At 35.6% G+C, this 17,583-nt stretch overlaps 2 protein-coding genes across 3 annotated transcripts; both read right to left on the bottom strand.

Annotated features, from left to right (window-relative positions):
* Nucleotides 1–4,313: 4,313 nt before the first annotated feature.
* Nucleotides 4,314–6,768, bottom strand: LOC116189297 (pentatricopeptide repeat-containing protein At2g22410, mitochondrial-like). The gene has a single exon (XM_031518898.1). The coding sequence runs from the start codon at nt 6,701–6,703 to the stop codon at nt 4,712–4,714; it is 1,992 nt and encodes a 663-aa protein (XP_031374758.1). The 5' UTR covers nt 6,704–6,768; the 3' UTR covers nt 4,314–4,711.
* A 131-nt stretch (nt 6,769–6,899) lies between these two features.
* LOC116189299 (fatty acyl-CoA reductase 1-like) lies at nt 6,900–14,917 on the bottom strand. Of its 2 annotated transcripts, none has more exons than XM_031518899.1 (9): nt 14,812–14,917; nt 14,596–14,699; nt 10,007–10,298; nt 9,558–9,750; nt 9,315–9,479; nt 8,339–8,420; nt 7,822–8,115; nt 7,296–7,426; nt 6,900–7,207 (listed from the first exon to the last, which is right to left on the bottom strand). In XM_031518899.1, exons 2-9 carry the CDS (start codon nt 14,683–14,685, stop codon nt 7,045–7,047), a joined length of 1,410 nt encoding a protein of 469 aa, XP_031374759.1. In that variant the 5' UTR covers nt 14,686–14,699; nt 14,812–14,917; the 3' UTR covers nt 6,900–7,044. The 2 variants fall into 2 exon arrangements, with proteins under 2 accessions (XP_031374759.1, XP_031374760.1); XM_031518900.1 differs by having other exon boundaries at nt 7,071–7,207; nt 7,355–7,426.
* Between the last annotated feature and the right edge of the window lie 2,666 nt (nt 14,918–17,583).

The following is a 17,583-nucleotide window of genomic DNA, read 5'->3' as shown; positions in this document are numbered from 1 at the left end:
AGCTTGAGGTTTGCATGAAATAATACGGAATACATATTTGAAAATTATAAAAACATAGAAAAAAATTAATTTATTTGAAAATTGGGTAATTCAAACATGCTTCTTATGTAATCATTAAAACTGTAAAAATTCAAAATATATTAAGTAAATATTTCATTGGAAAATACTTATGTAACATTAAGAATTAAAATTTTAATAAATGATATATTGTGAAAAAAGTATGTAAAAGTCATAGAGTTGAAACTTATTAATAATTCATAAATAATCTTCTTTACTAAGAATTTTCAGAAATATCAAAAACTGAAAACATTTATTTAGTTTAATAATTAAAAATTGTGCTTTATTGAATAATTTATTAACTAATAGCACCTAATGTATAATGTTTTCATAATATATATATATATATATATATATGTTATATTATTTGTTAAAACTACACATTTATATTTCTTAATACTTCCATGATACAAGTTTAAATCTTCTTCATAAGACTTTGATAATGTAATTGATCTGATAAGATCGTTAGTCTTCCACTCTTTACAATGGTAAATTATATCAATTCTCAAGTTAGGTAAACTTATACCATTTTAAATATTTGTACATATAAAATTTAGTTTCTGAACACTATCGCCTATTGAGATTTTGTTTCATGTAATTGAATGCATATGAGGAAGCAAAAATAAATGATGGTATAAGAGGTATGATTCATTGTTAATATTAATTTTGAAATTTTTTATAAATAGATTTCTATATGTAAATCAACTTAATTTTTTTTCTTTTTAGTTTGGGCACAACAATTACTTTTAATTTAAATTAAAGTTTTATGAATTTATTTTGATGATCCATTAATAATATATATTTGATAAGTAATGAAGCATGTTATATATGCTTAAATTTTTTAATGAAATTTAAATTATGTCTACATTTTCCTATATTTCAGTAGTATGCATTATAACTCGATCGAAAAATATTTCACGTGCAACGCACGTGTAGATCTACTATTATATATAAATTAGTCCCCAATCCTTATTTTGTCAAATCTTAATAGAGTGAAAGTGCATCATAATATGGTACGCATTAAAAAAAAAGAATGTGTCTTTCACATAACATGAATCAATTATAATTAATTTATGATATGGATCGAGTAAATCCCTTTCATATTTTAATATAAATCAAAACAGATATATGATCATTACAAATCAAATCCAAGTGACATCTAATTTTTTCAAAGGGTTTTTAACCTAAAAAGGCACATACCATTCAAAAATTCCCTAATCTAACGCTAACTTTTAAAATTTTCTAAAAAAACACAAAGTTCCAAAATATTCCCTTATCTAGCACGCTGTCTCTTTCCGTCTAAACTCCCCCATCAAATGCCTACATGGCCGTTACATTTGCTATAGTTGGCCATTATCCTCCACGTAATATTCACAAATTCCCTAATCTAGCAAGTACTTTAAAAACTTTTTCCAAAAATGCACATCGTTTCAAATCTTTCCCAAATCTAGCACATCGTCACCTTCCATCCATTCTCCACCATGAATTTCTTACATGGCCGTTAAATTTGACTAATGGGTTGTTAATTGCCACATGTAACTATCCCATTGGCGGCCCATTTTCTTTTTCCTTTCAACTATTCCCCTCTTCTTCTTCATCCCGTGTTCTTCCTCTTCCCCTCCCCCGTTCTTTCTCATCCCCAAAAGTGGCAACTGCAGTAGCTTAGGGAGGCCCAAAAGGGACTGGACAGCAGTAACACAGTAGCTTAGCAGCAAGAAAAGAGCCCTGGACTACCCCTAGCAACAGTAGCAAGTAGGGGAAGGGCCTAGAGCACCAGAAGCATCATAGAGATGGTGATGTCGATGATGAAGGTGAAGGCTTTGGGGGAGGAGATAGAATGAAGATCGTAGTGATGTAGATGGTAATGAAAGAAATATAGGAGGCCATAAAGGAGATGTAATGTAGAAGGCTACATAGGAGATGTAGAATGCTATGGAGAGAAGAGAAAGAAGAAGTAGCAAAAGAAATGAGGTGGTGATGGAGGTCGGATGAGTGATGGGAGTCGAGATAGGGCAGAGGATGAAGATGGTAATAGCCATGGAGCCAAAGGGAGGTGCAAAGGAGCAGCGGCAACAACGGACTGAGCTTGGGAGGGGCATGGACAATAGCCCAACAACCACGAGGCTCGAGGGAGGGCAGCGCAGCGTTGACGAGCAATGGGGAGTTGAGGAGATCGAGGAGAAGCACAGTCACAGTATGGTAGGGAGTAGAGGGCAACACTAGCAACTTATGAAGCTCGAGGGAGTGTGACAGTAGCACGGTGGCTTCAAGGGAACCAAGGGACAGTAGAAGTAGAGATTAGGGAGCTGAAGGAGGAGATGAAGCTGATGGTGATTGCGAATGAAGGAGGAGGAATGGGGATGAAGGCTGAGGAAAAGATGAAAGTCTGATCATGTCAGTGATGGAAATGGTGATGCGCTCTAAATGATGGGTGTCTAAAATAAAGCACCAATATATCAAAATTAAGAAATATATTCAAGTGTATTCTTTTTAAGAAATAAACTAGAACGAGCGCTTTAAAAGACAGAAAAAGAAGGGACGAATAAATACAAGAGAAATCAAAAGAAGTTTTTCTTACTTCTTTTCTTGCATATTTAGCTTTGAATACAATTATGGTGTACTCTAATGTTATACTAGTTTTAATATGTACCACGGATTTAGAAATAAACTATTTATTTATATATGCTAATTGTATTAGTGATCTAATTAAAATTCATTCCTTCAATAATTGTTTGAAATTCATGAGCTTATCACATTGGGTCTTGGATATTGTAATAAATTTCTGAAAATTGGATCGAACATGTTATTTCTATTTGCCAAACAACGATCCACGGCGTTGCCACGAGCATTGTCCTAGTAAAAAGGAAAAGAAAATACCAGGACCAGCTCTGTGCCCAATTTTGGCAGTTTTTACCCAAACTAAACTTCTTTTTGAAACTATTTCCTACAATAGACTTCTCGAAAAACTATTTCCGAAAGTAGATTTATACTATTGTTTTGATTATTCTTCTAGTCCTACAACTTTTGATTTGTTTCATCTAAATCCCTTAAAAAATCTGTTTTATTATTATGACTCTTTCTCAAATAAATTTTTGGTAATTATTTTTCAAATAAATTATTTTTAATAGATTTCTCTCATCAATTTAAATTTAAATTTATATAAGAAATAACTGAAGATTTCTTTTTAAACTTTTAAGAGTTATGTTAACCCGAGTATGTGAGCTAGAAAATCTATTTGATTAATAGGAATACTTGGAGAAATTCTTGTTATAAATTGTTTAAAATACAATTGAGAATTTTATGTGAAGGATCCAATATTTTAAAAATAATTTAAAACTATGGGAATAAAACAATAGGGAATAATTTTTGTTAGTACATGCATGCCTTATAACATATTTATTGTAAATTTGGTGTATTTCTCATTATGTAAAATGATTATATAAAGATTATACATCTTAACTATGATAATTTTGTACATTGTTAAGACTCTTTTTAAGGGAAAGAATTTTAATTCCGGAGCTTCTCCTAGGTTTATTATAATCATATTTCCTATCAATTGGTTTGCAATTGTCAATATATATTCCCGTAAATCTAGAAAAAGAAATATACATTCCCGTAATTCTTTTTATTCTACATAAAAACATTATGCCTACCTAGTTTCATATACTTTTAATTTGACAAAGCCCTAATAAAATTCTGACATGTATTTTGTAGTTTTATCCATAAACCTTATAGATTGATTTATGCAAAGTTTATTTTAAGATATGTTTAAAACAAATATGTAAATAATTCATTCATGATAATAACTAAATTAGGCTTTTTGTAAATTGATTTAAAAGAAACGAATCAACGAGTTATAGGGACTAGAAAGATAATAAAGAAACAGGGAATCTATTTTGAGAAATAACTTTTGAGGAAGTCTATTCTGTGAATTAATTTCAAGAAGAAGTCTAGGATGGGCAAAAACTCCAATTTTGGTTGACTATGCTTTTGGTTGTTCTGTATCTAATTTAGCTTAGTTTCTATGGAGTCAATCAATTGGATGAACCTAATTTAATGCATGAGCCGCAGAATACCAATTACGGCTTCCATTAATTACGTCGGCTGCAGAAGAGGGATTACCGCGAGTTGCCGTGATCGTCCACGTATATATACGTGTGTGTGTGTATATATATATATATATATAATAATCCATTATGGGGATGACCACGGCATACCCTGCTGCGGTGGGTTCCCACTTGGATGCAACTAGCAACTCAACGATGCTAAAAACCATAAAGACAGTAACCGCTTGGCCCGCCGAGGGCACTGGCGAGCACCATTAATACAGGTAATTGTTTCGCCCCTGAGGGCACGGGCATTTTTCGTGCCAAATACTATGCTTTTGTGTCGAGTCCCAGGGCCTCTGCAGTCTGCAGCATTCAGAGATTTCTTCAGGGATGAGAACTAAAGAGGAGGCAGAATTTGAGGAGCACATTAGACAGTGTCAGCACAGAACTGCGCCAATTGCGCGTGGGTAATCCCTCGTGATTCAACTTGGGCCAAGTTTAGTTCCATAAATAGACTGCTGCCAGTCTCTCACTCTAACTCCGAGACACACGAGGGATCCGATTGTGCTATGATCGTCAACTTCTCTGACCAGCAACCAAGGCAGTCACCTAATCATGGAAGCCTTTGAAAGAGAAGCCAAATCACATTGCAAGGTCACATTCTCTAGAACCCGATAAATCTCTTCCGATTGAGGGTGTGCCTCATCGGCAGCCACGAACTCATGAAACTCACCATCCACCTCTATCAAGCTCTGCCCGGGAGCTTTCCTCACATTTTTCACCCTCATTGCACTTCTGATCACCCTCACATCACTCCATTTCTTACCCTTCGCAAAAGTATTAGCCAAAAGAACGTATATCCCGCTGTCTTTGGGATCCAAGTCGATGAGCTTTCCTGCAGCAAGCTTAGCAAGCTCGATGTTCCCGTGCATCCTGCTGGCATTGAGAAGGGCCCCCCAAGTAGATTCGCTCGGCTCCAGTGGCATTTGCATCAGTAACTCATGGGCTTCTTCTAGCAGCCCGTTTCTGCCATATAAGTCGATCATGCAAGCATAGTGCTCGACTTTGGGCTCAATCCCAAATTCTCTCTCCATATCTCCAAAGTATTCTCGGGCTTCATTCAGCAATCCACAATGACTGCAAGCAGAGAGGATGCCTACGAGAGTGATATCATCAGGATTAAGTCCACTCCTTCTCAGCTGATCAAAAAGAAGCAGAGCTTCTTTGGCGCGGCCATGAACTGCATACCCGTTGATCATAGAGTTCCACGTGACTATGTCTCGAGCAGGCATTTCATGAAACACATATGCCGCTGAATCCAGTTGCCCACATTTCGCGTACATGTCAATCAGGGCATTTCCTAGTATAACACCAAAGCGAACCTTATTCGACTTTATGTATCGGTCATGAATTATTCGTCCCATTTCTAAGCAACCCATTTGCCCGCAAGCTGATAGGACACACACCAGGGTGTTCTCTATCGGAACCAGACCAGATTCTAACATCTCTTGGAACAACTCCAAGGCCTCCTTCGGCTGGTTGTTTTGGGAATACCCAGCAATCATTGCATTCCAAGAGACCACATTCCTCTCGGGCATTGCATCAAACAACTTTCTCGCCGACTCAAACTCCCCGAACTTCGCATATCCATTCACCATACTTGTCCACGAGAAGACATCCCGTGTTTCCAATGTCTCAAAAATCTCTCTCGCATCACTCAAACAACCGCATTTGATGTACATATCTAACAGGGAATTGAGCAAAGTTAGGCGACAGCTCAAATTCTCCTTCGTTATAAATTCATGAATCCTTCTCCCCACGCTCACATCCCCTTTCTGTGAGCACGCAGAAATCACGGCTATCATTGTCACCTCGTTCGGCTCAACCTCGCCCACCAACATCGAATCGAAGAGATCCAAAGCCTCGTTCGGCAAGTTATTCATAGCATAACCATCAATCATCGAAGTCCATGTGACGACATCACTCAGGGTGCTTTCATCGAACACTTTGCGAGCAAGCCCAGGAGACCCGAACTTCGAGTAAAACCGAATCAATCCGTTCCTAACCAGAACATAGCAATCGAAACCCAACTTCCAGATCCTGCAATGCATAGACTCCCCCACACGGACTCCACCGAGAAGCTCACACGCCTTGAGGGCGAACACGAAGCTCCGCTGGTCCATCTCCACGCATTCCCGAACCATTCGGCGATAGAAGAGCATCCCCATCGATGGGACACCAGCCCTACAGTAGCCCCGGATCATGGTGTTCCACATGAAAGTATTGGGTTCCTCGATCTGGGAGAAGAGGGCGCGGGCGTAGTCCATGTCAGCAGAGTCAGACAGGGCCGAGAAGGCCAGCACGCGGCTGGCGGGGAAGGTGTGGGCGATGAGGCGGGTGCGGGTCATGTGGGCATGGATTTGCTTGAGATGGGGCATCGAAGAGCAAGATTCCAGGGTTAGCAGGACCGGGTGGGTGATGATCACGTTGGTGGGTGAGTTCCATGGCGGATTTCTCTTGGCGGGAGCTGCCAAAGAAGAGAAGGAACGGTTATTATGGAGGAATTGGAGCAGAGGTCTCATGTGATGTTTGGACATTGAAGTGGCCAAGGCGGGAAGATTGGATCCTAATGAGTCGGGAAGGTCTCACGTGATTAATCGGGTCGGGCCGGCCTGACGCGATAACCTTTAGCAGGCTTGCCCGTTAAAACACAACTTAAGTAACTGCGTGGTGCCGACCCACACAGCGCCAAATGCTTACGGGTTACTCTGCTCAGTCCCGAGCGCGATAAAGGAGGGGATTAATCTACAATACCTTAGTAGAAAAATATAAGTACAGTACATTCAAGTAAATTACTGCATGATGGCACGGCAGGATGCATGCTGGGACATTGTTTATGATATTATAAGTGTATGTATCATAGACTTCATAGTAAAGATCATTTATTTGTGTTTATTGCTAGATGAATCCCGGGAAAATGAGTTTTGATGAGGTAGTCCTCCCAAGAAATGATGCTTTTGGGATCAAAATTGAAGGTTTCCAAATCCACTCCCCTCTCCTTGGCTTCCTTTCTCAGTGCTTCTGTATTTGAGTCATCAAATCTGCATTGATTAAAAATAAACATCAGAAATTAGAATTGAAAACAAAATCTTTGTATGATCATTAATGATGGTTAATTTCTATACGTACATTCCCTTGAAGAAAACGTAGGGTTTGTAGAGGTCTGACAATTTAAGAGCCACTTTCACCTTTCGATTCATATTCAGGTACAACTCCTCGTGCTTTCGCAAGCACAACACTGAACTTGCCAATCTTAGTACCTGAAAATTAAAAGAATACTACAGCAAATAACTATAAGGATAAACAAAAAGTTTTTCTTCGCTTTATCGTGGGTTCGAATAATACACTGTGTGGTCTACTATAATAATTAATTTGCTTATATCCAATATATATATATATATATTAATAATTTGAATAGATATTCGAATACAATTGGCTAGTGATAAGTAACATTGCTATACTAGAATGTTTCAGTCAGAGTTAAAACTCTAGCTTGTATATCATCAAATTTTGATATTTAATCTTGTTTGAATCTTGTACTTGCAAGTCATTCGAATTAATTAGTTTCACGAATGCGCTAAGCCCGTAGCCAATGGTCTATCTAAATGATAGGGAAATTGTGCCTAAATCTCTATAATAGTCATAACGAACGAACCTTGATGAAGACTAAGTAGCGGAGGGTCATGTAGATTCGGAAGTTGGATATGCTGCTTATTACTCTAGCCTTGCGGACCTTGACGGGCCTTCCATCTTCATTGATCCATGGGTTCTTTACAAAATATTGCCTTGTTAGGCTCTGAATAGTTGCAAATGTGATCGGGTTTCTCGAGGATGAACCCAGGTGGTATATGATGGGCTCGTCGCCTTCACTGTGAGGAGAAAGCTGCTTGTGATGACTATTTATCACCGTTCCCATTATCATGGCATTCACTACCATGTCGACTGGTATCTGTCAAGAAGAAGAAGAAGAAGAGGAAGTTATCATCATTTTGGAATTGGAATCGAAATCGATTACTGTACTTTATTATGAAGTCCTAATGCAGATGAATTTTTGTCTAATTCCATCACGTTTACTGATGTGGTTGACTGACCCATGATTAGGATCATTTTATATATGTATACGTGTGATAATACTGAATTCAATCAAGAAAAGACATATATGCATGGCTTACAATGTCAATTATCGCACGGGGATCGGCCAAGAAGAACTTGAGTTTTCCTTTACCATAAGCAAATGCAATGCTGTCCAAGGTTCTGTATGCATGCAAAATTTCGAAAGTTAGTGAAAGTGACAAACTTTTGGGGTTAGAATTTCCAAAGGGAAATTATGATATAATGACTCCTGAATTAGACCAATTGAACCGAGTTTGCAATTATGTCTGGAAAATCTTCTTTTGCGCATATGTAGTTTACTGTGACCAGAAAACCGAAACAGAAAGTTAAGATTCAAAATTAATTTCCGGCCGGTAAAACTACGGACAAATGTTGATATTTTCTGATGTGATCCACCTATTGAAAATTTCAGACATACTATCTATGGAAATTCTGCTGAATATAGTTTGGGAAGTTCTCCATGAAATATTTACGGAAATCTGGCACCCAAAAGTTTTCTGATAGAAGTTCTATCGGAAGTTCTGTCGAAAAAAATTTAAAAGTTCCCTTGGAATTTCAGTTGGAAACTGAATTTAGAAGTACAAAAAAACACCACCGAGTTTTTTTGTCAGAAAAAAATCTCATCCAAAATTCAACCCAAAAAACTTTTAAAATGTCAAAAACTAAAAAAATAATAAAAACAAATATTAATTTAAAATTAAAATTGTTTTAAAATAATTAAAAAGTATAATAAATAATAGAAATTGCGCGTTTTTCTTCGTAGGTATAGAAATTGCACTTTTGGATAAGCAAAATCTTTCCCCAGTGGATGAGATGCTGTGCTTATAAAGAGGATGGGCAACCCTCGTGCACGAATTAATTGGGCGAGCGGACAGATCTGTCTCCCAGATGGATTGTATTTTATTGAAAATCTGATTTTTTTGATGTATTTTTCATCGTTTTAATTTTGACGCAAAAACCCGTCAGGAACAACAAAACTTCTTGTAGTATATAGCAAGCAACTCAAACATGGGGGACCGAGAATAACTGATGTACCTGAAATTCTCAATCCAACCGGAAAACGGTTCCTTCAAGGTACTAGTGATGATGGTCGGACGAAACACAAGCAAAGGCAAATGTTCCTTCTTTAGATGCCCTAAAAGCATCTCCCCCATTGCTTTTGTGAATGCGTATGTATTTGGCCAACCATGTATTCTTGCCCTAAATCACATCCCATACCTTCTTAATCAATAAGTTCGTGGATTAGTTAGTCAATTCATACAGTAACGGATTTCAAACCTATGAACCCCAAAATCCTTCATGGCATTGCTAATCTCCCTGTCAGAAGCATTCTTGCCTCGAAGCTCCGTCAGTAATCCCATAGCTAACTGCTGCTCGGCATTGATGTCCAAGTTATGAGACCCGTTAAGCGTCTCCCCCATGCGAAATGGCTTTTCCAGAATTAGCCCCTCCCTCTCACCGCATACGTATGCTGCAATATCGTAAACCAAATATAAAATCGTCTCCCAAAAAATTGTGGATGGCATGAATTGGAAATGACTGAAAGCATAATGTAATGAATGAAATGATATATCAAGGATATCTCATGCTCGCATAAAAAAATTTTCATTCTCACTCAAATGACAATTTAAAAGCTCATTCTTCCAAAGGGCTCCTTAGTCGATCGTTTATTTACTCGCATCGTCATAGATCCAGTCGATTGGATCGATGGAAGAGGAAGCAGTTACCCGTGGACACGTGGAGGAATATCTTTGCATTGGCACATTTGTTGGCAAAGCTCATGAGGTTAGCAGCACCAAATGTATTAATAGCTAGTGAGAGATCGTATCTTTCATTGAAATTGGTGGTTGCTGCTGAATTGACAATTATGTCGATTTCTTCCTGCACCTCCTTACTCATCTGGGAATCACGGATTCCTAAATTCTCGCATGAAACATCCCCCGCAACTGCAACTATCTTCTCCATGATGTTTGAACCCTCCCTCTCTCGTAGAACTCCGAATAAGCTTTTATTGATGATCTGCAAAGTTGTCACAATCAGTCACTAAATTGTATTATGCATGGTTTAAGAACTTATTGTAAGATGGAATCGGTCGAATCATGCCCCACTATATATGTGCTGATTCGGTGCATTCAGACTGTCTCACAATCTAGGAAGCAACATTGCAAAATTCCTTTCCTTTGGTGAGCAGCATCACTATTTGTACTGCCTCTCGTACAACCCGTTTTTCAGAGGGAATTTCAGTTTTACTCATATGTTTGAGCCGTGCCTGAACAAGCTTTTCTGAATGATCTGCAGAAGGTTGCCGCAATCGATCGATGTTTATTGTTACGGTTCAATTTTAAAGGGGCCAAGGGTCCAAATTCATGATAGGAGTACCATAAATGAGAATCATATACTCAAATTACAAAACTGAGGATACAAACTGGCAACTTTATGCATCATACAAGTCCATTTCATATAATAATTTTGCGTACCAAATACTATTATTTTTCACCCCTACTATGAAATATCTTCGACCTCATCCTAAACAACGACACTCACTGTAAATTTATTTCCTTATGAGTTCTTATTCTTGGTAAATTACGTTATGCGCTAATCATGTCTTTTAGAATTTTATAACTTGGGTCTGTATGATTCTGAGATTGAGAAAGACCAGAAAACATTAATTAGAAGAAAAACTTCAAAAATATGTGACTGTCGCATCGGCCAACGAGCCCCATCGGCCTTATTTACGGGATTTATACTCATATAAAATGAATGGCGTACTTGCAAATTTAATAAGCTTATCTAAACTTGAGACACTATTCGTACTATTTATTTATATATGAAACAATGATAAGTGATTAATATATTTATTTACAATAATAATTATTATTTAATTTCTATCTTGTATATTAATTTATTAAGACTACTATTGGATATATTTATTTATTTATTTGCAATAATAATAATTATTTAATTTCTATATTGCATATTAATTTATTAAGACATTTATTATTGGATTTTTTTTCTTTATTTGCAATAATAATAATTATTTAATTTCTAAATTTAATTTTTATATTGGATATATTTATTTCTCTATAATAATATTGTGATTTAAAATCTACATTGCATGTTAATTTATTAAGACATTTGCTTTTCTACCCCTATTTATTAAGGTGGATACAACTTCATATATATATATATATATATATATATATATGTATATATATATATACACTTTTATATATATACACGTAGAGCACATATTTTTTAGTAGAATAAAAAATTCAAGTAAATAAATATACATTAAATATAGTTATAGTATTTTTTAAACCTTAGTATTATTTAGATATAAAAAGTGCATGATATTTTTGGTACTATAAACATTTGCATAGATAAAAAAAATTAATATATGGTTTTTAATTGTTTTACTATTAAATGCATTTAATACAAGAATTTTATTTATTTTAACCGTAAATGTTATTTAGACATTTATATTTTTGACATTATATAATCAATATATTTACTTTTCTAGCCCTATTAATTGCATGAGGTACAACTTTATATATACACACACATATAAAAAATGCATGATATTTTTGGTAGTATAAAAATTTGAATAGATAAAAAATTATATACATAGTTTTAATGATTTTACTATTGAATGCATTTAATGCAAAAAATTTATTTATTTTAACCGTAAATGTTATTCAGACATTTACATTTATACATTATATGATATAGATATTTACTTTTCTAATCCAATTAATTGCATGGGGTACAACTTTATATATATATATATATATATATATAGATTAAGACCTGACTTTAATTAAATCAGACAAGAGGTTAAACTCCAAATCAATAGGCAAAACTAAGTCCAAATGAAATCAGCTCCAAGACAAGCATATAAATCTTTTTTCTATTACTATAAACCTCGAAGATCCTCCTTCATCTCACTTTCGGTTTCCCGTTTTATTCATAGTCTCAAGAATCATCTAAGAAAGATGGATGAGTGAAAAGTACTGTAATGGTGCGTTTGGTCAACTGCATTTGGTGCTGGAATATGGGATGGAACTATGGACGAAATTGGATTGGTACACTACAAGAATTTTGGCGATTTCCAAGAGAAATATTTGTCAGAAATTTCCGTCGAAAATTTCCAAAGTTATTATGTCGGAAGTTTTTCTAAACAATTATTTTCTGAGGAAATTTATGATGGGAATTCACTTGGAAAATTAAGAAATAAGTACATAAAGATTTTTCAAATAAATAAAAATTGAGAAAACTATGGAAAAGCAGATACAAGTTAAAAAGTAAAATTAGACGAATACTTATGCTGATAAGCTGTTAATATATAAATCCGGTTTAGAAGGTGGTTTTAGAGACAATTAAGATAATAATTTGTATGTGATTTTCTATCCATTTCCAACTGAATCTGCCCCTGAAAATTTGGCAAATTCTTGTGATGATAATGTGTTAATTGATAAATCTGGTTTAGGGAGGTTATGGAGTGGATTGAGATAATAATTTGCACATACGAACACAAATACCCTTTCTTTTTTTCTCTTTTTTTTTTTGTGTGTGTTGGTTCTAACAGATTTGCCATCGGAATGGTGAGAAGGGCGATGAAGGCCACTGCCAACCTCTCCTTAGTGTTGGTCCTCAATTTCGAGCTACCTCCGTGAGAATTTCTCAATATAACCCAAAAAGTGAGAGAAAATGACGGAAAAGAGGGGCAATATGGTGGCCTGGAGTCGGACACTGACTCGGCAATCATGGTCGTGGGGCGCCTCAGAGGTCACTAACACCCTTAATTGGGGAATCGGTGGCTGGCATTGAGCCATCACCATCTTGTTTCCTCTCATCTCTCTTTGCTCCAAGTTATGGGGAAACTGGTGGTTGCCAGCATTAGTTTCCATCGCCATCTATGTTTCTCACCTTCATTAATTATCATCTTTTAACATGGGCTTTGATTTCCTTTTAAAAAAAACCTTTTACATTTCAGAAATTCCAATGTATTTAGCAGGTCATTGTATTTGATATATTTCCCAATAATATATTTTAGCGATCTAAATGGATATAAAATCATGGCTATTCCAGATCGTAAATCCTATCATTTCAACAAGACCAAATACGTATCTTTATGTAAGAACGAATTTACAAACTAGGATAATTCTTTTAATTTTTTGGTATGAACCTTGGTATTCGGAAGTCCAATTGAGCAGACTAATCCAGTCCTGCCGGGTCGGTCCACTAAGGGATAAGGCTCTCTCAGCGTGGATTTTCTGCATTTATAAGAACTCGAACCCAATACCTTATTTAAGCGGAACAAACGTCGAACCGCTTGAATCAACCCACATTAGTAGACTAGGTTCATTCTATAAATTTGAGAAAGTCACCTATATATATATATATATATATTAAAATCATCATTATCTATTTTCCTTTTCTTTCTTTCTTTCTGTTATGTTTAGAGGCATTATATCCTGGAATTAGAGTCTCTATCGAAGCCTTGGACATTGGATAGCTCTCTCAAAACTATGCATCAGAAGACTTCCGTTACAGAAGAATTTGGGATTTTATAACATATCTGACCATAGTGGTAGAATTAAAAACTCTTACAAAGCAAAAGATAAAAACTATTGATATATATATATATATGTATATATATTAGCAGGTTTATTTAGAAAAAATAGCAATTAAGACATTAATCATCATTTTCAATCTATTTTTTTCTCACGTTATGGCAATTGAAAATATGATTTATGAAGGTATCACTTTTAACCACTGGATTTATATATGTGGTTGTAGTTAAGATGCCTCAATCCCATTCATTCATGCTCCTTGCTGTTAAATCAGGCACGAAATCATTTCTAGGGACTATACCTACCGATAATACAAGCTCTGTTCGAAGAACTCAAATTTTTCTGACAAAACTAGCATTTTCGGAGACACTTGAAGTTTTCGCTAACGGTTGCAGCATGATTAGCTAGTTAACGTTAATGTAGGAACCATACTCTGATTATTATTGTATCGTATATATTAGTAATATTACTATATGATGTTTCATTATTTCATTGAAGTATATATATGCATTAACGTCTTAAATTCTTGGAGATCTCGATCATGCCAATACGATGGCTTTTTTGGTCATCTTAAGAAACTATGGCTACCCTCTGTAAGTCATTAGATTACATTTTTTTATGATAGAAATCATCTCAAGAAGTTGATTTTATGACCTATAGGCAGAAAGAAAGCTTTATATATATAAGGATCGGATAATTTCAATAGTAATAAATTTGGAAGAGTCAGCTCATTAAACACGTACCTCTTCATGCAGTCTCTTGGCAGCCAAACTCGCATCGGCAGCTCTAACCAGAAGGAACAGTTTCTTCACATTCGGTTGAATCCGAAGCATTTTCTCAACAAAAACTACACAAAAGAGAAGGGGAAAAAAAAGTTTGTGCATAAAGATGAACTGATGAAGTCCGTCGTTATATGCATGCATGAAGTTTATTCTCGCGAAGAAGAGACACATTCATACCCTTTGCAAGAAATCCGGTGGCACCGGTGACAAAATAGTCTTATTTTCAAAATATGTGGCTATTTCCAAACCCATGATTTTTCCGTGTATATAATGTAGATCTAAAATTAATGTGGTACCTCCATTGTGTTGCAAGGTGCTTCATTATATACTAGTGAACTGCCATCCACATCATGGACACTTCGGAAGTAAACAAATTCAAGCATCAAAAAGAGGACATATTGAAGTGACATGCGCATTCACCTTTAATCTAAATGTTATAGATTCAATTCTTATGCATGGGATTTTTTATGCCTCATTATTAGATTTTCTATTCTTTGTCTTAAGCCATAAGCCTCCCTCGTATTAAAAAAAAAGTACATAAATTTTTCGTCTGATTTGAGAGGAAAGGTCCTAGATTTTCATTCTTATTAGAGGGATTTCTCGTACTTTAGTTTACTTCTCTATTTTCTATTTCCAATCAATCTTATGTGAATCCTTTGTAATCGTAAAAGAAAATGTAGATTACCAAGATAATGGAAAATAGAAATAGTTCATTCGGTTTATAATTCTTTCGGTGTGTACCTTAGTGTCCAAAAGGGGAAAAAATCCACCCACTGCTCTTGTTCCCATAGAAAAGATTAAAAAAAAAATCACCCATTGCTATTGGTCCCATAGAAAAGAAGGAAAAAAAAAATTCTCCCATTGCTGTGTTTCCTCTTTACCTCAACTCAACTCGAGGAAGCAGTATGAGGCTGATGCAAACCCAAAGAAGGCTAAGCAGATTCGTGGATACAATGAGTTAAATGCAACCTTCGTTTTTTTTTAATTATATTCTTAAATACACTCACAATTGGTACCCACAATTTCAACTGTTCATTCATCATGATAACAGCTCCAAGTTTTATCTTCATACTAAAACCCTAACTTTTCCTATAAGGCCCCAAATTCTATCCCGAAAGAGTAGATAGCCATTAAGCTATCGATCCTACCAATCTCCCACTTGCTAAGATGAGAAATCAAAGGTGAAGAATGTGGAGCCGACTCAAGTGAAAGAGCAGCCCAAAGAGTGTCTTTGTCTTCTGGTGTTTTTCGACATGAAAGAAGAAAGAGGTTTTGATATAAAGCATAATGGGAATCGGCTATCAAGTTAATCTCAGTTAAGTTTGTGAGAAACAAATTGCTGTTGTGGCAATCTTTCCAAGGATGGGTCCCACAAATTTTTACAACTCAGCTTAAATTAACAAAAGAAGTCACAGAAGGATTGAAGGGAAAAAATTATTGAAGGTATTAGACTTAAATAGAAAAGTGATAGAAGGTAATGGGTGAGAATAGGAAAACAAATTAAGAAATTGGACGAAAACAGAAAAATAGGTAAAGTTAGGGTTAAATGTATACTTTACCCCACTAGATATAACCGTTTCACAAGAAGACATGGCGGGATGTCACTACTATATTATTGGGCAAATTTTTAATATGTCTATATTATAGTCAATAACGAAATTTACTAAAAACTCAGTATGGACTTTCAAAATCGTATTGTTTATGATTTAAATTTTTTTTAACTTTTCTTACTTATATGAATTTTAATTTCCAAAGATATAGACACTGTCACCCAAAAAGAAACATATAGACATTATTTTGGAAAAAGGAAGAGATAGTGAAATAACAGAACTAAGGAAAAGAAGTGGGACCAACAATCGTGGATTCAAATAGTTCGTTGTTTGTTTTCCTTAATCAAGATCTGGGGTTCGAGTATTGGGAATCTTTAAAATTTTTTGAAAAGTTTCAATTTTAAGTCATCTTAAAAATTATGCAGAAGAATAATCTATATTAATCAATCTACATGGGTTGTGAGATTTATCTTGTGAGTACGTAGAATATTCATGTGAGCCATTAAATTAGACAGTAATGTCTAAAACATTTCGCTAAAAAAGAAAACAGAAAAATAAACTTTCCTTTTCGTATCTTCGCAATATTCACGCGGTGAGAGTCTGCCAAAAAGTCGACGGAACATTCAATGCTTTTAAGAAAATAATCCCGCACCTATAATATTTAGGGACGTTCAGGGAAGAGTTTGGGCGGCACATTACTTCCTTTATTTTCCACAATTTTCCACAAAATTCCATTGCCCATAAAATATAGTTTTCTACTTAACTCATTCAATTTTTAAGTGAAACAACTTTAATCCATGATATATTTTTCTTGAATAAAAATTCATAATTAAATATTAGAGAAGAATTGGCTGAATCCTCACTAACTGTATGAGGTGAATACATTAGAATAAATAGTGATGTACAGAGTTCTAAGTATGTAAACTATATATACATGACTAAAATACATGAACTATACATGATAATCAATAATGAAAAATATTCATGCTAATCTTCTCTATTACTCCCCCGCAAGCCGAATGGGGACTGTGTCACGTGAAGCTTGGAGCGGATGTCAACAAAGTGAGAAGAAGATAAGCCTTTGGTGAGTGCATCGGCTAGTTGGTCGTCGGAGGAAATGAAGCGAATCGATAGTTGCTTGCGCATGAAACGCTCCCTCACAAAGTGATAGTCAATCTCAATGTGCTTAGTCTGAGCATGAAAGATGGGATCTGCCGTAAGATAAATCGCAGAGATATTATCACACCAAAGAGTCGGAGGGTGATGCTGTGAAACCCCGAGTTCCTGAAGTAGGGACTGGAGCCATAGAATCTCCGCAGTGGCATTGGCGAGACTCTTGTACTCAGATTTAGTGCTCGACCTGGCGACTGTCCTCTGCTTTTTGGAGCTCCAAGAGATG

This window comes from Punica granatum, chromosome 8 (assembly GCF_007655135.1).
Source record: "Punica granatum isolate Tunisia-2019 chromosome 8, ASM765513v2, whole genome shotgun sequence".
Taxonomy (NCBI): Eukaryota; Viridiplantae; Streptophyta; class Magnoliopsida; order Myrtales; family Lythraceae; genus Punica; species Punica granatum.
This window is presented reverse-complemented; position numbering and strand designations above follow the sequence as displayed.